The sequence below is a fragment of the Protopterus annectens genome, chromosome 2.part0 (assembly GCF_019279795.1).
Source record: "Protopterus annectens isolate FY-2018-M chromosome 2.part0, PAN1.0, whole genome shotgun sequence".
NCBI lineage: Eukaryota > Metazoa > Chordata > Ceratodontiformes > Protopteridae > Protopterus > Protopterus annectens.
The window spans coordinates 628,715,005-628,736,434 of NC_056728.1; the positions used below are offsets into that span (position 1 = coordinate 628,715,005).

General features: G+C 40.6%; 1 protein-coding gene across 1 annotated transcript in view; it reads left to right on the forward strand.

The window, feature by feature from the left end:
- Window positions 1-21,430, forward strand: part of LOC122793174 (stimulated by retinoic acid gene 6 protein-like) — a 953,191-nt gene that overhangs the window by 504,665 nt on the left and 427,096 nt on the right. The window contains exon 6 of the mRNA XM_044060994.1: window positions 973-1,018. Coding sequence (XP_043916929.1) covers window positions 973-1,018 — 46 coding nt within the window. The remainder of the gene's footprint in view (window positions 1-972; window positions 1,019-21,430) is intronic.

Genomic DNA, 21,430 nt, shown 5'->3' on the forward strand with positions numbered 1-21,430 from the left:
GTTCCATGTTTTTCTTTCTTGTAAGCAAAAACAGGAATTTGGGTTGCAGTTAAACACATTTACTCACTTTTATTGTCTATTTAAGTTTATTTACAGATATGCACATTGTGACACTCTAACTTGGGTACAAATTGAGGGTATCGGCAGAATAGTATTTAGTTGTCTGTGGTGTACCTGGAAAGGCCAATACTCTTATGTGCTATGAACTAAACAATGGATAGGACAGTTTAACCATTTTGAGGAAATTAAACCTCTGACTGTAGAATAAAGAGTAGAGAGGGTAAAAATGTTGTTTATAACATGCTTTGGTTACTTCATTAACTTTGGATCTTACTTTGCTTTTTGTCACTGAATTTTTCCAGTGTTCTTTGTTCCTCATTTGTTTTTCAGCTTTTTTGTGCTTTTTTTGTACTTACAATAAAATGTAATGCAATAGAACTCTTTGAGAGTGTCATGATATATTTTGCATCAATTTAGGCTACCACTAGCTGTGGCAGATTGAGTCGTAGCTTAGTATCTCACTGGAAGAATGTTACACTTAGGAAAGCAGTGCCATCTTCTTATTCTGCATTGTAGTAATAGCAAAATGCATCCAAGAACTATTGCCTGCTCGTAATTTTCTTTTCAAATGCATTCCATGTACAGCAAGCTCATACACATCTTAGCAGTCATTTTAAGATTTAAGGGTTTTCGTAAGTCTTATGTGTTTGAATCAAGATTATAACAATGATGCACAGTTATTCTCTGTGTGCAACTTTTCATGTGTTGTATTTTGTTGCATATGTTGTGCTAAGCTTCATGTTGTTGTTCCTATGTGTGCAAAACGTCAGAGTAAGGATGTCAGAATACTTCAACAGATGTGCACCTGTTACCAAATGGAATTAAGCAATCTATTATTATTATTATTGGGAATACCAGTAATATATTGGTGTCACTGATATGGTAAAGTCTGTCTTCTGTTGTTCTTTTCAGGTTCATACTCTCTGTTTGGGATATTGCAAGTTGTCCAAATGGAGAGGTGAGTTTTTTTGACTTTCATTTTTATGTTTAAGGCAGTAGCAACAATGAACATTTAGCTCCATCCATCCACAACCCCTTTTTTTCCCTTTTCCATATGGGGTCGTGGTGTCCCTTCAACAGTTGCAATCATCTAGAGCCAAGATTCACACTGCCATGGTTGCTCTTCCATAACACTCATGTGCATGCACACAGACACACACCTATGGCCAATTTAGACTGTCTAATCCACCTACTGTATGTCTTTGGAGTATGGGAGGAAACCTGAGCTGCCAGGAAAAAATCCACACAAGCACAGGGATGACATGCATACTCCATAGAAAAGACACCCCAACCGAGAATCGTACCAGAGAACCTCTTGCTGTGAGGCTACAGTGCTATACACTGTGCCACCTTGTAATGCATGGTGTAAACATCTTCTAAGAAGCTGATAAGTGATGAACTCTTTCAAGACTATAAAATATGTTCATATGACTGTATATGTTATACCTATGTGTATGTGTAGATGTGTGTACCCAAATGTGGTTGTACAGGCAGCAAAGAAAGCATATGAAGTATTTCTCTAGTCTGGAATATTTTTATATGAATTGTATAATGTACAAAAATCAGATGAAGAGATAACCTCATCCCCCCCCCCCGTGCTTCTCGCTTCTCTGAAATAAACTTTCTCACCATATTAAACAATGTGATTCTATATTGTCCTTCCTATTAAACTGGATGGGTACCCCCAACTGGCCTGGTATCCATGGCCATTAGGCTAAAACAGCCTTGAAACTTCCATGAATCCAATTAATAAGTATCTGTAAGGAAAAAACATACTGGTAATGAGGTTAGCAAAATTAAAAAAAAAAAAAAAAAAACAAACAAACTGAAAAACTGACGCATTAGACACAAAAAACTGATGAAAAAGAGAAGGTTAAAGAAAATGGCGCAGTTAAGAATATGAAACCCTTCAGTTGATGCAAATATGTAGGAGCCATCTCAAGATCAGAGAACCTAACAGCAAAAATAAATATCAATAACACAAAAAAGCGACAGATGCATTATACAATACTTTCCAAGATTAATGGAACACATTACCAAAAGAAGACACCAGTCCTTCTTGAAAACTAGTTTTGATGCCAGCTCCGTGGCATAGAGGGCTGACTTCCTAACTCTGCCCTGGACAGTCCAAGTATGATTAGTGGCTAGAGTAGTGGAGAAGCTGCTTGGGGGTGAGAGAAAAGTGGTGAGGCAGTGCCTCTTTACCTCTCTCATGAAGAATGGAGGCATGTGTCTGGGGTCATGAAGGTGTAGGGGCACTTGTCTGGGATGTGGTTTTTACTTGAAATCTCCAGTGAAGATTGAGAATCAATTGACATACATACATTAAAGGGATGGGAGCAGTGTCAACTGAAGTGACATAAGTCCTCAAAGACAGTGTCCACTGGGGAAGGGTGGAGCTTGGCTGATATATATATATATATATATATATATATATATATATATATATATATATATATATAAACCTTTCATTTTTTTCCTTTCTTTGTTTTCAGCAGGCAACAAAGCTGAGAAATGTAAAAAGAATGTATAAAACTTGCAACTGTTTCCTGTGAAATGCAGTAGGCATGCAAAATATAAAAACTGGAAAATTATGAGAATAAGATTGCAAATGGCATTAAATTATTTTGCTCTGTAATAATGAAAAGGATAAGCAATACTATGCTGACAGCATTCTTTTCATAAAAATTATAAAGAATAAAAGTAAATATAACAACGGTAAGCACTTTTGCAAAACACTGCTTCTTCAGACCACAAAAACATTGCAAAATCTCTCTCATTAAGTAAAACAAAGTAACCAATTGAAACACAGGAACATCACTTACAGCAACAAGGTCTTCTCTGTTTTAATTTAGGCCTTAAAGAGACCTTACCAAATGATCAGCTTGCAAATGTAGATCTAATATAAATAACTCCCTGTTTTCAGTAATGTTCCTGATGTCTCCTAGCCTATCTCCCAAAACAATCACTTCAACTGCCTTAAATTTAAAATAATTGTCAGTGCCCATCTCTAGGACATGCTTGGCAAGTGAATTTGTAACATTTCCCTGCCTGATATTTCTGGCATGCTCTCTAATCCTTTCCTTAACACAATTCTGTCTTCCCCACATAAAATTTCATACGAATTTGGCATTGTGCTAAATAAACTAGACATTTGGTTAAATAACTGGCCTCTAGTTTAAAGAAATACCTCCTGTTAGTACAAGGATGTATACATTGACTATCACTATCTAAAAAAAAAATGACAAAAGTTGTATCCCCCACATGGAAAGGTACCAAAATTCTGAGGTTGTTGACACTGATCATTATTATTGTAACAAAGTAAGCGTTTAAGAGATTTCTTACTCCTAAACCTAAAAGATGACTTGGCACCTAAAACACCATTAATCTATCAGAAGTAAGGATATAGGTTCATAGGTTCTTAGGTTCATACTAGGCTATCTGCCCAAGGGCATTTATAAGCCTAGCCCATAGTTATGTGGCTTTCGCCACCCCTTTAGTTTGAATAAAACTATGCCTATTATTTTGCTGTGCCTCTGTCAAGCAGTGACACTGAAATAATCCCTGGGGTATATCTGCAATCTCCCATCCATTGGTCAAGATTCCTCTTGAACAAGGCCAGCGAGGTGCTCTGCCTCACATGTACCGGGATTTTGTTCCACAGCATAGGGAGTCTCTGGGTGATGAATCTGTCCTTCCAGCACATTCTATTAATAACCGTGTTAAGGTTTAAGTCTCCCGCCCTTGTGGTTCTGAGGGATCTAGATTTTTTGAGGTGAAGCATATTCATCAAATCTGGGTTTGACATGGCCTTATATGTCAGGCACAGGTCACCTCTGAGCAAGCGGTATGAGACTGAATAGAGCTGGAGTTCTTTCAGTCGGGCAGCATAAAACATATTTTTGAGACCCTTTATCCTTTTGGTGAGGAACTTTTGAGGCCTTTCCAGCTGCTGCAGGTGTCGGGTCAGATACATTCCGAATGGGGCATTGTACTCAATCATAGGTCTAATGAGTGATGAGTACAGGGGACGATGACCTCCCTTGATCTAGATGTGAATCCCTTCATGATCAGGTGGGCAATGTAGAAGGTTTTCCTAACTACTTTAGCAACATGAGTGTCAAACGAAAGGCTACTGTCAACCTGGGTCCCCAGATCCCTGATGACTTCTTCTATGCTCAGTGGATTGCCACCTATATGGTAGCTAGGGTAACCTTGTTTTTCCTGAAGGGTATGACTATGCATTTCTTGGCGTTTAACTTTAGGCCATGGCTCTGGCACCAGTTATCCGTTTCTGTGAGGCCCTTCTGAAGGATATCTGTGTCAGATGTGTTTTCGACTATGGCGCCCAGTTTGCAGTCATCTGCAAACTTTGTCAGCCATAACCCTCCTGTGTTTGCTTGTACTTCAGAAAAGTAGATGCCGAACAAGAGTGGACCCAGGACTGAGCCCTGTGGGACACCACTTGTGACAGGCTTTGAGTCTGACATGGCTCCAGCAACTCTGACCCTGTGGGTTCTGTCACTTAGCCAGTTTGCAACCCATCTAGTGATGTGTGGGTTTACATTCAAGCTGATGAGTTTTTCGATGATACCTGAGTGGGGTATTGTGTCGAAGGCCTTTGCCAGGTCGAGGTAGGCTGTATGGACTGCCTTTCCCTCATCAATGGCCTTGGTAACTGTCTCGAAAAAGTCAACCAAGTTTAAAAGGCATGATCTGCCTTTGACAAAGCCAAACTGGGTTGGAATCAAAGTCTGCAAGTTCCCTATGTCTTTATTTATGAGTTCCATTATGATCCTCTCCATGGCTTTGCAGATAAGGCTTGTCAAGCTAATGGGACGGTAATTTCCAGGGTCGGTGGAGGCACCGCCCTTGTGAAGTGGGACCACAGTCGCCGTGCGCCACTCCTTGGGTACGTATCCTGAGGTGAGGCTAAGATTAAACAGCTGTCCTAACTGCGGGTTTAATTCCTCATTGAGTTCGTGGAGCACACAGCCGGGGACACCATCCGGTCCCATGGATGCTGTGTTTTTGCCTTGGAGAGAGCAGTTCTCACCTGGGCGTTGGAGGTGTTTGGGGGCTACAATCCTCTGGTATAGATATCTCTCCTTTTGGGGAGAAGTTTGCACTGAACCTGTCAGCCAGTATGTTGGCAATGTGTGTAGGTTCAGTAATCTTCACATCATTTTGAACTAATTCTGAGCATATCTGGGAGTTTCCTCCTAGGTTTCTAACATAGCTAAAGAAGGCCTTATGATTGTCTTTTGAGTCCTTGGCGATTTTTCTCTCAAAATTTGCCTTGGATGATTTTATGAGAGCTCTTAGTTTTTTACTTATAATGATCAAAGGTGTCTTACCTTTCAAGGATTTTGCTCTATCTTGTAGTAGCTTCCTCCTTTTGTTGTAGAGCTTGTTTATGGCTGGGGTCCACCAGACTGGACGCTTGCCTTTGGTACAAAGAGTGTTAGTTTTGTTTGGGATTGCCTGATCCATACAGTCCTGTAGGTGCTGGTAGAAGGCATTTGTAAGTGATTCAGCGGTTTGAGTAATGTTTACCACTGGCTCAGGGGCCTTAAAGGAGACCACACTAGTTTTTAGAAGTGTGAAGTCGGCTTTTGAGAAGTTTTTCACTGTGGTCTTTTTTATTTCAGGTGGGGGCGGGATGAGGACCTCTAGCGAGATTAGTTTATGATCTGATCTCACCAGTGAGGGGTATACTTCCGGTGTTGAACATTGTGATCCCATGTTCGTGATGATGAGATCAAGTATGTTTTCTCCTCTTGTGGGGATGGTGACTAGTTGTTCCATGGCATTTGAGTTTATGAACTCCAGGAACCTTTGGGCTAGCGTGTTTGGGCTTGAGTAGTGTTCCCAGTCTATATTAGGGTAGTTGAAATCACCTAGTATGATGGTGTTTGGAGATACATTTATCCCCTCCAATGTTTTCAGGAAGGCCATGTGAGGTTCTTGAGTTTGAGAGGGTGGCCTGTAACATGCTACAAATTGCAGAGCAGTCTTGCCTATGGTTAATTGCACCTGGATGGTCTCCGATGCATCGTGCGTTGCCACCAACCTTGAGGTGTGGGTGTCCTTTATGAATATGGACACCCCCCCTCCTTTCTTGGTGTTGTCTGGATTTTGGGGCCGGAACGCATGATATGAGGTGAAACCTGATAGTGCTGGGGTGCTCTCAGGAGCCTTGAACCAGGTTTCTGTCACAGCACAGACATCGATGTTCTCCATACTGAGAAGGGCCTCGAGTGCGTGCATCTCTCAGTAATACCACATATGGAGCTGATATTATTCGAGTACATCAAAGTGATAGGTACTCCCCTTAGTCTAAAGTCATCTTCTACTTTAGAATGTTCATTACGACTGGTCATGAAATTTCTCTCTGAATAATAGGATTTACCCCTCCCTGACTGTAAAACTGTGATGTTAGACATACCTTTATCTAGTTCATGGGCAGAGTACCCCCTGTCCATCAATTCATGATGCATGGTATCAATTTCAGCTTCGTGCATCTTCATTTTCTGTGAGATTCCCCTTATTCTGCAATACTTTAACCTTTGTCAGCCCCTTTAAATAATTCTTATTTCTTAATCGTATCATTTCTACCCTATTTTTAAACACCACTTTCATGTTATCTCACTCACTAGCTATAACTTCTGGACTACTTTCTATCTTCACTAATAGCTCCTGAATAATTTCTACTACCCACTCCTTAAATTACTCTCTTTTTAACAGGCAAATGGGGAAGTACCATCTGTTTTTACTTCATTATCCTGCAATTTTTATATTAGTTATTACTGGCACATAATCTGAAATAGTTATTGAATGTGTATCAAAACTCTCAACCTTAGAAAGTAATATGTAAATTCTGAGTTCCTAATACTGAATTCACATCTTCATGGCAAATATTTTCATAAATATTTCAGAAATCTACCCCATTTTATTGTATTTTTGTGGATAAATTCTCATTGTTGCAAATCAAATTCGAGTTTCTACCTATAAATAATATTCCCTACTGAAAGATGATTATTTCACCTACAGTTTTCTTAAGCTCCATAATATCAGTTTTAGGTGGAATTTAAGTGCATGACAGTGTAATCGTCATCCCTTCCCAGTAGCCCCTTACTACCACAAATCTACCATTATTATCTTTTTTTCCCTTTTCAATCAGTATTGAATCTCCTCTTGCAATTAATATAAGTACTCATGTTTTATTTTGTCCCTGATATTCTAATGAATATCCATCCTGAAATCCTTTATTTAGCAAATTCACATGCTCATTTCTTTCCAAATAGGTCTCCTATAGCACTGCAATTTGCACTTTGCATTTTTTAATACAATTAAATGTTTTTTCCTTTTATCTATACCTGTGAGACATTTCACATTCCAAGCTAATATGGAAAGTGTCATCTTTATGATAAGTCATTATTCCCACATATTGTATATGACAGTTTTTAAAATGTCTATTTCCAGCTTTTGTGATACATACATCCATTAATGTTTGGTAGGCTGATCCTTTATGCATTTTTTTCTTATCATCTCCATATAACCTATATAACCTATGTCACATTATACAAAATAGTTTGTTTTAATGAAAACCCTCAAACAAAAAACAATAAGTACACCTTCAGAACACCCCCGTTACATGTTAACTTAATACAAGCTCACAAAACTATGTACATCTTCAAATAATGAACTTTAACCCTCCCAAAAGGGACAAATCCCCAAAAGAGGCAGCCTCAAGCATGGGCTTTATATAACCTAAATTTCAGGTTATCCATCCTAAGATGCATGTTACTGCCTGTGTTCCTATTTACACTAATTTGTGTTTCTTTTCTTTATTCCCCTCTGAAATCTGAAAAACAAAGTGCATGCTTTCAGAAAACATTAACATTTAGTCTTGAAGAAACTTCCTTTCTTTTCTTGCTCTATAATCAGCTTGTCTTCATGGAAACATAATAAAAATCTAGCCCTCAACTGCAGTGTACCAAAGTCAAGCTAAACAGGTATTGCTAAAGGATTTTTTTTCATTACATTCAGTGTTCTCTTAGTTACTTGTTTTCACATACAATTTATTAGATTAAGCTAAAGGTCTTAAACCATATATTCACTGATGTAAAAGTAAGAGAAAACACATCAGCTCTACATATATTATAATCTGTTTACTTTTGCACTCCACCCCCTCTTCAACAACCCATGATTACAACCTATTAACTTAAACATGCTTTTGTCTAACTTTTCTTTTCTTCTTGCACTGCAGTGCCTACATTTCTTAATATTAAAAAAGAAAAAAAAGGAAGAAAGAAAGGCATCTGTTTACTTTAGCATCTGTATCACTTACAACACTAAAAACACTTCATTATAAAACATGCAATTTATATCATGAAAAGTTTTAAAGAAATACTGTTACCCTTTTCCTTCCCATTAGTGTCTTTTCAAACTTTAATGACATGAAGAGAGGCAAGTGCCTTTCAGTTCCCCACTTTCCATTTTTTCTTGTACAGCCATATTTCACAACTGTGAATGGTGCTTTGTAATCTCACACTTATTCACTGATTTCCATGTTGCTGGCCTTTTTCCTGTTCATCTCCATCTCCCATCTTCAGACTCTGGTTCAATTCAAAGGTATTCTCAATTCTTCTATTCCTGTGTTTTCTTTGTCTCTCCAGCCTTTTTATTTGAAACATTGGAAAATGTTCCATTTGCAAAGTTTATTGATATGCCCTATTATGATAATAGTGAAGCAGAGTACCCTTCTGCTTGATGGCTCACTTTTTGTTGGACAAACTTTTGTATTTCCTCCATAGCCTATTTGCAGAAAAAAGTGACTTTGATCCTCCAAGAAAAATATTCTGAAAATAGCTGGATACAGCAACTTGAATCTCCCACCTGCCTCTTGACACTCCTTGATTTCTGGATAAATTTGTTTCTCTTCTGCCTGGTGTACAGTGAATAATAATTTTCCACAAACACTTTACTGTCTCCAACTTTTAATACTTTGGCCTTTTGCCAAGTTTTGCCAGAATCAACTCTTTCTGCTGATAGGATTGCATCTTTACCAATACAGGTATTGGCTACTTTCTCATGGCCGGGTTTGGAGCATAGAAACAATGTGCCTTTTCAATTAACAGACTCTGCTGTGGAATACCAGTCCAGTTGCTTATTTGTGCCTTTATAAAATTAATACATTCTGTGCCTTTTAGTTTTTCTGGTACAGCAGAAAATCTCATATTTTCCATATGTGCTGTGTCTTTTAATTCAACAATTTTTTTGAAACATTTCTTCTTGAGCTATCTCAACTCGACCAGCCTTTTTCTCATTTTGACCTCTGAATTTTGCAGTTTTATCTGCTCGTCTGAATATCTGTTTAAAGCTTACTTCATTTTTCCAGTCTTTTATTATTTGAGTTGATATACTCCTTTAGTTTTTCATGTATTTTAATCATCTCTAAACACATTTGACATTTTCCTCTAGATTCCTGAAAGCCATGTCTTGCACCAACGCTGGAGCTTGAACTGCTTTTTGCTGAACAGCTGCCGGATTCTTTCCACTCAGTGTTTTCTGTTCACTTTTTCTATTCAAAAAATTTCAGGTTCTTTTAGTTTCTTCTTTGCTGACATCCAAGCAGTGTACTTACTAGCCAGTAACTGAATTTAGTAAACATGACAGAGTTCCAGGACCTTGTATTTCAGTCTCTTTTTTCACACTGAGAGAGCTGAAGTTAAGCTGTTGATCAGTGTGCAGCTATTTTGAAAAAGTCTAAAGTTTAAATTTTGAGTAACAAAGCAAGGAAAGTCCCACAGACTTGTAAACTGGGAGACTACTGGGGTGTTGTTATGCTAACTGTATACATCCCAGAGGTATGACCCTATTTCAGAAAAACTTAGCTCACAGGAGCTAATTTTAATAAACTTAGTTCAGTTGTGTCTTTAATATGCTTGCATCAGGACTGTAAGCCTTTCAGTAAGATTATGTTTATTTTTGTTTAGCATCATCAGCAACCCTTTTTTTTTTCTATTTTCTCCATGGGGTTCAGGGTGACATGTCAGCTTTTACCATCTCTCTCTATTCAGTGCCACTCTTCTGCCTTCTTCAACACTCATTCTTGACTGTCGCAGGTTTTCTCTCACACAGTCCATCCACCTCTTTGCTGGATGCCCTCGTTTCCTCTTTACTTCTTTCTGTTTGTCCCTAATCATCTTTACCTGATTGCCTTTTGCTTTTATGCACATGTGCCTGAATCACTTTAATCTGTTCTGTTTGACATTTTCTGCAGTTGGAGCTACTTTGGCTTCTGCTCTTATGTTCTTATTTCTTTGTCTATCTCACAGTGTGCATCCTACCACACATCTCAGTCACTTCAACTCCATCACCTCTGGCTTCCTTAACTGCACTGCCTTTACTGCCCAGGTTTCTATACCATATACTAGTACTGGTTACACCACTGCTTTGTACACCTTATTTTTTAGCCTCTTTGTATTTTTCTGTCATACACTATGCCTGACACTGTGCTATTTGGCTGCTGCCCCTTTGATTCTAGCTTTGACCTCCTCATTCAGACTTCCCCTCTCCTCAATCATCCCTTCCAGATACTTGAAGCTGTTAACCTGTTCCATTATCATCCCCTCTATCTTATTTCTCATCTTCTTCTGATTTCTCCATTTGCTGCCATCACAGCTGTCTTATCCATGCTTAGTTTCATCCCACGTGCCTTCAGTTTTGCAGTCTATTCTCCTATCCTTTGCTGACGTTCTTGCTCAGAGTCTACCTGTAATGCCACATAGTCTGCATACGGCAACGTTGTTGATCTGTCCCTTTGACCTGTTTGCTGATGTAGTCTATCACCGGTATGAACAGCAGTGGGCTCAGATCTGAACCCTGATGCACACCCACTCCGTCTGGGAACCTCTCTGTGAGACTGAACACTGTTATACTTGAGTCATTGGGTCATTGTACATAGCCTGCATTAATTCTACCAATGTTTCTAGGATTCTGAACCACTGCAGTACTGCCCAAATCAGCTTTTGTGGGACCTTGCCATATGCTTTGTCCAAGTCTTAGAATGCCCAGTTGGGTTCTTTCTTTATCTCTAGCTTCTTCTCAACTACCTGTCTCACTGCAAACATCATGTCAGTTGTGCTACATCTTGATCTGAATTGGAACTGTTCATTTCCCATCTTACTTTCTACTACTCTGTGCAATTGTTTGTCAATCACCCTCTCCAGAACTTTTATGTAGTGTGATAGGAGTTTGATAGCTCTGTACTGCCCACAGTTGTGAATGTCCCCTTTGTTCTTGAACACTGACATTAGTATGCTTATTTTCCAGTCATCTGTGATACAGCCTTCTTTCCATGTCTCTATGAGTACTCCCAAAAGCCATTTTCCCCTGTCTCAACCAACATCCTTATCATACTTGCTGTGATCTCATCTAAGCCTGCTCCTTCACTGATTTCATTTTCTGCAGTGCTTTTCTTACTTATTCTAGAGTGGGTTCCTCCTTTTCTTTCACTGCAGGCTGTGTCTGAGGCAGTACGGCTTCTGTGAGGTTTTCTTCATTGAGAATCTGCTGGAAGCACCTCTTTCATCTGCTTTCATGTCCTGTGGACTGGTGAGCAGGTTGTTGCTGGCATCTCTTATGAAGAGCATCTGACTGTCTTCTTTATATTTCTGTTTTTGCCTTGTAACCTGATGTAGTTTCTTTATGGCATCTACTGAGGCACTTTCCAGAAGCTAGTAGAGTACCTCTGATTCCTTGTTCTTTGCTATTGCAACTCCTCTCTCTCTTTTTTAGCCAACCAGTCCTAGCCTAGTCCATCTTTTCTCTCTCCCACTTTATCCTGCACTCCTTCTTTCTTTTGATGACTTCCTGGACTTCTGCATTCCTCCACCAGCTTCCCTTATGTACCTTATGTCCATACCTGTCGTGGCTGCATATCTGTTTTGTAGTTCTTACACATGCTGTTTTGAGGTGCTGTCATTTTTCTTCATTTCCACCTATTTCCTCTTCCTCCTGAGGTGCTAGAGCTCTACGTAATTCCTTGGATTTTTGTGCTTTCTCCTCAGTCAGCTTCCAGGTCTTCAGCCTAGTTTCTCTTGGCCTTAAAGCCTTCTCTGACCACTGCCTGAAGCTGATTGCAGCAACCAGTGGTTTATACTGTGGACCGACTGTTTCACTGGGGATGACTTTGCAATTGGTGATTCTACCCCTCTATCCTTTCCTTACCAGGAGGAAGTCTACCTAAGTTGCATGTTGGACACTCTTGTATGTGATCTTGTGAATGTTTCTCTTGCTGAAGGATGTGTTGGCCACCATCAGGCCATTTCTCAGACAGAGGTTTAGAATGTCCTTTCCTTCTTTATTCCTGTTGCCCCACCCATTTAAATCCAGGCACATTTCATGTCCTGTTCTGACTGTCCTGATATGTACATTCAGGTCACCCTTTAACAACACCAATTCATGTTGTCCTGCTTTATCTAGAAGGCCCTGCAACTGCTGTCTAAATGCACTCTTTTCCTCACTATCATAACCTTACTGTGGGCACAGGCTGAGATTATGACTAGTGCCCTATCCTTACACTGGTGTCTAATTACCATGAATTTGTCACTATTTCTGATAACATCTCTCACTGTTTTCTGAATCCTCTCCCTCACCACAATTCCCACACCATTTCTAGTCTGTCATCCTCCTGAATACTAGACTCTAGATCTCAAGCCAAGTAGCTTTGCTGCACTTCCCTACCATCTTGTTTCTTGGATACATAGGATGTCTTACCTCCTCCTTACCATCATGTCATCCACTTGCAAGCTCTGATTGATTATTGAGTATAGCAAATTTTAGTTCATTTTTAGCAGGTTAATTGGTTTTATGCCCCCCTTCGCTCAACACAGCAATCCCAGGTAATCCAAGTTCGTTAACTGGACAGTGACCAGACAGTAGCTTATTGACCCAGGGCTGCTTGGCTTTATGGGAGGCATACACTATCTAATAGGGAAATATACACCCCTCCTAGTGTTACCCTGGGTCCCTGGCATACGTCAGAGTGGGCCAGGTCCTCAGTCCACTTACCACTGGCTAATAACCATGCTTATTTGTTAACATAATTCAACGCAACAAAATCACTTAGAGACAATGTTTATACCATCAAGTGGCTAACCCTATCATGGTGTGCAGCCTGTAATCTGTGTTCGCCTATCTTGAGGGTACTGTACATCACAATTGATGCCCAAAGTGGTTGGTCTCTACAACTTTATGAGCTACAGGGCACCACCTAGAGTCTGTGCTCCTGCCCACAACTTCATTCTTGATCGAGTCTGAGATGGAAATATTCAGCATGTTTTTTGTTTTTTTTGGAGGCAGGTGGAACCCCACAGAGACACAATGAGAACATGCAAACTCCATACAACCCAGTACATTGTGAATGAGGGGCGAATACCTTTCCCTTTGTGCCAGCTGGTTCATTTTTTTATTGGTTTTAAATGTTATATTTTGCTTTTGCTAGAAGGTGGTATACAGGGCGTAGTAATTCCTTTAGCCAGTCCTTAGGAAACAGCTAGTTGTTTAAACCAAATACCACTGTTTTCTTTCTTTTTCTTTTTCTGACTGATAGCTATAGATTTCTTGTAAGGAAATCATTCCACAGCTTGTTGAATGTCAGACTGAATTACTTTTTATATAAAATCTAGAGAGAGTTCAGATTTCAGTAGGACAAGGCCATCAGCATAAGTGTAAGTTAGGCACCTTGGAGGACTTGAGATACAAATCAACTTATAGTTAGCAGCCAGAAAAAGAAAAAATAACCACAGATTACAGTTAATTGAAAAGCCAATAACCAAAGTATGAGCCTCTCCCTGCTGCACTCTAGCGAGTAGCATTTTAGCACCATAAGCAAGAACTAAAACGCAGTGGGCACAACCCTCTTCACTGAACTCTGTCTCCAAAAACAGAAATACAAGACCACAATGAAGGAGAAAAAGGTGCAACTGTAGCTTAAAAAACACTTATCCACACCTCAATGGAACTCCAGAAGACAGGAAACAGTAGATGGGCTTAACACAGTTTTAATGCAGTAAGAAAGCACAACACGTGTTGTGCTTTCTTACTGCATTAAAACTGTGTTAAGCCCATCTACTGTTTCCTGTCTTCAGGAATACAAGACCCCCTGTTCTAAAACAAATACACAGGCTAACATCCTTTAAAGCTCAGTTGAAACAGCATCTACACAACACATGGCTGTGCTCATGCTCTTCAGCTGGCTAATTCCTCCCCGTCTTTTTTCCCCACTACTCAGCACCGTGCATTTTAGTATCTCCATCCATTATTCCTCCATAATTCTACCTTTCCACCACCACTACACATCCCTCTTTTGCTCCCTCCTTTTCGTACATTTTCCATCACCTATCCCCTTCCACTCTCTCACACATCACCTTTCTCCTTCCTCAATCTCTCAAAAATAATTGCTGAAACATTTATTGCATATTTCATACATTATCACCAAAACATCAAACCTTTCTAGCTTGTAAACCTCTTCAAAGAATCACTGTTCTTCTCCATCTTTTATCTCTATTTCTAATGTCACGTGTCATGAAATAACTACATACACTATGAACTTTTTTCACTGTTTATTTAAAATGTTTGTCAATTTTTCTTATTTATGCTTATTATGTTTTTCTCCACTATTATTTTTCACTGTTTATTGAAAATGCTTGTATCATATAATTTCTCTTATTTATGCTTATTATGTTTTTTTCTCACTGTTATTTTTTTGATAAAATGTATTTCATTGCATGTATACATTGTAACCTGCTGATGCTGTTAACACTAAAATTGTAAAACTGTGGAGCTTTTCTCCCCAGTCCTCCGCTGAAAAATGGCTACTTAGCTCAGTCGGACTAACCCGGTCAACAAATGTAAAATAAAATAAATAAATAAATAATACTTAAATTGCTGTATTTTGTTGTCATCATGTCCTGCTGTATTTTGTAATGTCATTTTTCTGTAAATTTTTTCTTTTTGGAGTTTAGTCATCTTCGACTGATATACTGGGTTAATTTCATTTCTGTAATGATGGTTTCTGCATTACCTGTTACTGTTTACGCATTTTACAGTTTTGAGCAATCTACATTCTTATTTTCTGCTTTGAGTAATCGGTTTAAAGTGGTGTATTGGAGCATCCTGGATATAAGCGTTTGTCTAAGTAAAAAGATTATTGCAGGTCTTAGGTACATTTTAGCACTTGGGCTTCAGATTTCACTTGTTTTTCAATGATTATCTTGTTTCCTATGGTGATAATTAACTACACAGAGTGTAGCTTGGCCTTGTTTTCTGATAAGAATCAGAAGGCCTGCAACATATGTAAGCAATGATTAACTCTGCCAGAAAATTTTCCCAGTCACCTGCCCATACCTATTGTGCTTTTAAACTTGATGGCTTTTGAGCTGCCAGCCCCTGTTGTAAATTTAGTTGTGAAAGCTCCTGCTACTCTCATCTCACCTACTAATTCTACTTGGCACTGAGAGATCAAACTGAAGGACAGACTCTTAAAGCTTGAATTAGCCTCTCTTTCATTTCATCCCACTCATGGTGCTCAGTGCAATGTTCTGTGTACTAATACCTTTTTCCCCCATCTTCCTTTTAAAGTCTGTAACACCTGGAACTAGACTGTCATTCGCTGTAGAGCCTAAGAACTGCTTCTTAGAAATCAGCCTGGAATTTGTGCTTCCATTTCGCTCCTATGAGGGAAGGAACCGAGGGACATTATTTTTTGGTTTTCTTAGAAGTTACCAGTCACTAGAAAGCCTGAAAATGGCATCTTAGGATCCATTTTGGGATTAGTGCTATTGCTTTGCTCTTGGTGAGAAAAGGGCACTAGTTCCTGCTGGTCTTGGATTGGGCAGTGCATACAAGACTTCACTGAGAGGTCTGTTGCAGTTTTAATGAGAACACCTTCAGGGCCTTTGTGCAGCTTTGTTTTGTATTGTGTCCAACTTCTGTAGGCTCCATCCAGGGTATCTATCAAGGGAAGACTATAGCAATTCCAAATCTCTTAGGTGCTACTCCCAGATCAGCCCATATCAGTAGGCACCTGGAACTCATGGTAGTCGATATAAATATATAAACGTAATCCCCATTACATTTGCCATCTTCAGTGACAAAATACTTGTATACTGTCACATATTCCATTTCAGTACCTAGTCTGTTTCACCATTTATAGTTCAAAAGCTGCATTATGGCCCACCTCCATGGCACAGAGAGGGATAAAACCTTATGACCTTGATATTCTAATTTGAACTAACATATCTGATGCTGGAAAAGGGAGCATCCAACCCCACCTTAGCTTCCCAGGGGGAGGGGGGTTGTAAGTGGTGGCTCTAGTTGGCTAGTGAGGAGAGTGTGTATGTGGTCCTGCACAGTGCTATAATTGCTATGACCAGAGATGTGAACTTCACCATCCCATGCTGGGGATGGGAATGCAGATTATAGTGCTGAAAAATAGTCTTGATACACTTTACAAAGTGTTCTAAGGAAAATCCTCAGCATTTGGTAATGATGTAATATGGCACATCCCCTTCAGGGAAAAGGGAAGATTCAGACAATGAAAGTATGGGATCATGGGAATGTACTGTTCTTTTAGAATTAAAATCAAAAATAAGTAATAGACCCTATCCACATATTTCAATTTAGATGTAAGTGATATTTTATGAAGAATTGTGGTGCAACAGAGAAAAGGAGGTATGACCAGCCAGTGTTAGTACATTTATTTTTGTTTTGTTTTTTAAATAACTAGTTTGCTCTTGAGAAAACATGAGTCAGATGTAGTGGTCTCTATTGGCTCATACGTTCTTAGGTAAGTATTAGGGTAGCTGCCCTTACAGGCCATTTTAAGCTTAGGCAATTTACCCTTTGGTGCTCAGATTAACCTATCCCATTTGGTTAGAGATTGGCTTCGCCCATCCCATGGTCAGTAATTATATATTACCCCTAATGAAAATAACTGGGATCATACTGTAGGTCATTTAAGGGAACTTATGCATGGGATAAAATATTTAGGAGCTGCCTGTGTCCATTAGTAGTACAGGGGAAAGTCCTGGTGTAAATTTTCTGCTTCCCATCCATTGATCCAAGTTCTTTGGCACCAGCACCACTGGGAAGGCCCAGGGACCGTTGGACTCTTGAATTACCCCTAGTTCCAGCATCTCCTGCATCTCTTCCCTCAGAGTCTGTTATAAGGGGCCTGCCTAATCGACCTTTGGGGTCCTGTATCCTACTGGTCCTGCACCAGGTGGGTGCACCCTGGTTTCCTAGTGAGTATGTCCCCAAACTCCTGTAACACTGCTCAGATTTCTCTAACTTGGGTAGGAGATAGCTGCTGGGACATAGCTACCCCTTCCACTGAGGTGTCAGTCTGAGCCTCACGGAGGAGATCAATCACCAGATCTCCCTCAGTCTCCTCCTGCAATCCACTGCAAATGCTCAGCACAAGGGCCTCCCTATCATGGTATAGTTTCATCATGTTAACATGGTATAATTTGTGCCCCTGCCTTCTGCCTAGCAGTTCCACCATGTAGTTAACATCACTTACCTTTCTTACCACCTTGTAGAGTCTCTCCCAAGCTGCTTGCAGCTTGTTGTGTCTGACCGGAATGAGAGCCATTACCTGCTGCCCACAGCATACTCTCTAACTCAAGCATTCCTGTCATACCACACCATTTTCTGTTGTTGGGCTTCTGCCAGGTTCTCTTGGGCCAAGCACATGAGTTCCCTGAGCCTTGTCCTGAGGTTTAGGACATATGCCATAACAGACTCCTTGTGAGGTTCACACTCACCTTTCCACTCATATCGAATTAAATCTAGAGGTCCCCTCACCCTATGCCCATACAAGAACTCAAAGGGTGAAAACCCTGTGGATTCCTGTGGAACCTCTCTGAAAGGAAACAACAGATGGGGCAAATAGTTGCCCCACTCCCTCTTGAACTGGTCTGCAAATGCACGTAGCATGGACTTGTTTGTAGAGTTTAACCTCTCAACAAGACCATTAGTCTGGTGATGGTAGGGGGTAGTCTTCATGTGCTTCATCCCACAGTACTTCCACAGACAAGCCAGCAGGTCTGACATGAAATTGGCAACTCTGTCAATCAGTATTTAGTTTGGGAAACCTACCCTGCTGAAAATCTCTAACAAAGCATTTGCCACCTTTTCTGCTTCAATGGAGGACAGAGCCCTGCTTCAGGGTATCTTGTAGCATAATTCACTACCACTAGGATATACTTTTCCCCTGTGGAACCTGAGGTACACAGAGGCCCCGCAATATCCATAGTTTCCCTCTGAAATGACTCCTCAATCACAGACAAAAGCATCAAAAGAGCTCTCACCTTGTCTCCTACCTTGCCTACGTTTTGGCACTGCCCACATGTCCCACAGTACCCTGTTGCATTCAGGAAATTCAAGGCCAGTAGAAGTTCTGCATAATATGTCTCTTTGTACATTCTATACCCATATGACCTGCAAAGGGAATATCAAGGGCTATGGCTAGAAGCGCCAGATGGTAGACTCTATGCACTACCAACTGCTGTACCATCTCACCTTCTAGCCCTCCATCAGGGGTCTAATCTCTATACAGTAACCCTTTGTCCCAGTATATAGATTCCCCCTTCCCTTAAAAATCTCATGCCTCCCTAGTTACCTGCCTCAGGCCTTGCAATGTAGGGTCTGAGAGCTGAGCCTGTCTCAGCTCTCTCTTTGTAACCCTTCCCACCTCCCCTTCCACAGGAAGTCTGGCATCCTCTGACAGTGGTGCCTCACTGTCAGCCTGGGTACTACTACTCACCTCTACCTTTGCAGTCACTCTGCTCAAGGAACCATCAGTACCCACAAGCAGCTATGACTCACCTTCAGTCTCACTGCTACAGAGTAGCTCCCTCCCTGAAGTAACCACCTCACCAGTCCTGGCTGTAAGTATGCAGTCTGCCTGGGTCTCCCCCAGGCTACCAGACCCACATGCCTGGCTCCTAGCCTGACTGCATGTAACTGCATAAGCACATGGTACTGCCTCATCCAAATCCTTCCCTATCAGGACATCTGCTGGATGGTAGTTCAGTACCCCTGTTGTCTCAAGACAACCTTCTATTGGCCTTTTTTCTTCCTCACTTACTGGCTGTCTCACCTTTTGTTTCCCACCTTGCCTCCATGGACATCTGTATGCCACATGGCCCCACTGGTTGCATTCAAAACATTTAACCCTAGGTCCTGGACCTGGACCTGGACTAGTGGCTTCCCTGCTACTGGCAGATTCTGTTGAGGCAGTCTGTGCTTCCCACCATGGGTTCCTTTAGACCCATGAGCAGTACTGGAGCTCCTTTCCTGTGCAGTGATGCCCTGCTTGCTAGGTATAGGTCTCCCTTCTTCCCCAGCTCATCTGAAGTAGCACATTGTCTATCAGCTAACCAGATCCTCATGTCCTCAGGCAAAGTGCTAAGGGCTTGTTCCCTCTCCAAAAGGTCTTCCAGCCCTTCAAAAGTGGTGACCTGACACCCACTCACCCACCAATGAAAATAAGTGGTCAGTTTAGCAACATATCCACACACACTTTCATCTTCCTTGCGTCTATGCTCACAAAACTTTTTCCTATAAATTTCAGGTGTTAACTTAAAACATTCTTTCAAGTGATTTTTACAGCAGTATAATCAAAATATTCACAATCAGCAAGTTTAGACAACACAGTTACAGCTTTACCATGGAGTGAGGGGGTCAGGAACCACACTCAGAGCCTTTGGTCAACATCATACTGTTTACATACCCTCTCAAACATATGAATGAAACTATCAAAATTATCCCCCTCTTTAAACTGCAGAAGAAGTTTTCTGACCTTTTGTGCTTCTGGGGTTCCAGTTATTCCCTTCCCCATTACCTCCATGACTCTGGCGAAGAGTCAGCTTCTCCTTCTCATGCTGCCTCTGCCTCTCCTTTTCCTCCGCTTCCAGGCATAGCAGTTTCTCATTCTTCTCAGCCTGCAGATGTTTCAGTCTCTCAGCTGCTTCTATTCCAAATGCCTGGTCTCCAACTCTAGTCTCTTGAGCTTCAGATGGATTTTTAAGTCCTCTGCAGAAAGGTTGAGCTGTCCATTCTCTGGGGGTGGTACATCTCCACTGCCAGTTTGATTGTCCTCTTGGTTGCTGTTTTCTGATGCAGCTGTGATCAAGGCTGCAATCAGATCTGCCTTAGTCAGGTTTCCATGCAGCAGTCCCCTAGCCTGGCACATATCAGCCAGCTGGCTCCTTGCCAGCTTTCCATACTCCTCTGCTGACATGCTGCTTGCTCTCCCTGACTAACTAAGCTAACAAAAGAAATAAAACAATTGTGATCTGAACTGTTGAGTATTCACTGTGTGGCTGATGTAGAGTACAAAGCATCTTCAGTGATCACTGTATACAAGCTACATGAATTCACTCTACCCACACCACTACAAGCCAATTAGTATTTGCCAACCAATTAATATGTGGTGTGGATGTCCCACCACTGCCAAACAATTAATATGTGATGCCCGTGCACTGGCCCAGCAATCAAGGAGCCTCAATCCTCACCACTAACACCAATAAGGGGCATCCACATAGGGAAAGGATAATAAATACACACACAGTAAAGTAGAATTTCCCTTAAGGGCACCAGAGATCAGTCAGTCTGGAGCTGGTTGCTCCCATTCTCTCCAGGTCCCCAATAAGACTCCCCACTGGTACAGCTTTAGGGTCCAGATCTCAGCCTAATGAACAAGTTAAAACCTCTAGCACCCTCTCTGCCCAGCCAGTGCTTCATGTCCCTGCCCAAGTAGCTGACACACACACACTTTGATATAAGAGTTATATACAACCACACAGACATTACTGGGGAAGGCTAGCACAGGTTTTCCAGCTGTGCCCCTTTTCTGCCCAGTCTAAAAGGTAATACCAGCTGCCACCACCCACTAATATTTATCAGCTACTCACAGGCCTTTAAAAGGGTGTCCATTTATTACTGTGCAATATTATTATCCAAATGGTAAGCATGACTGAACAGTCAAGGCTTATTAGAGTGACTTGGTAAAGTACCACTATATACATGCAATGTACTCTTAGAGCTTAAATTAACTCTACATAAAACAGCCACAGTTGAAAGGCATAAAAATATTTAATAATAAATAATCAAAACACAAGACAATACTTCTTACTACACAGTGCTAGTCAAGTGTTCACAGATCACAAAGAAATACTTAAAATAATATGGTAGAAAAGATCTGACATCACAAAAAACAAACTAGTCGAATCTTATTATTTCCTAGCTATATCTAAGAGAATACACAATTCTAAATAACTTACATATAGAACAA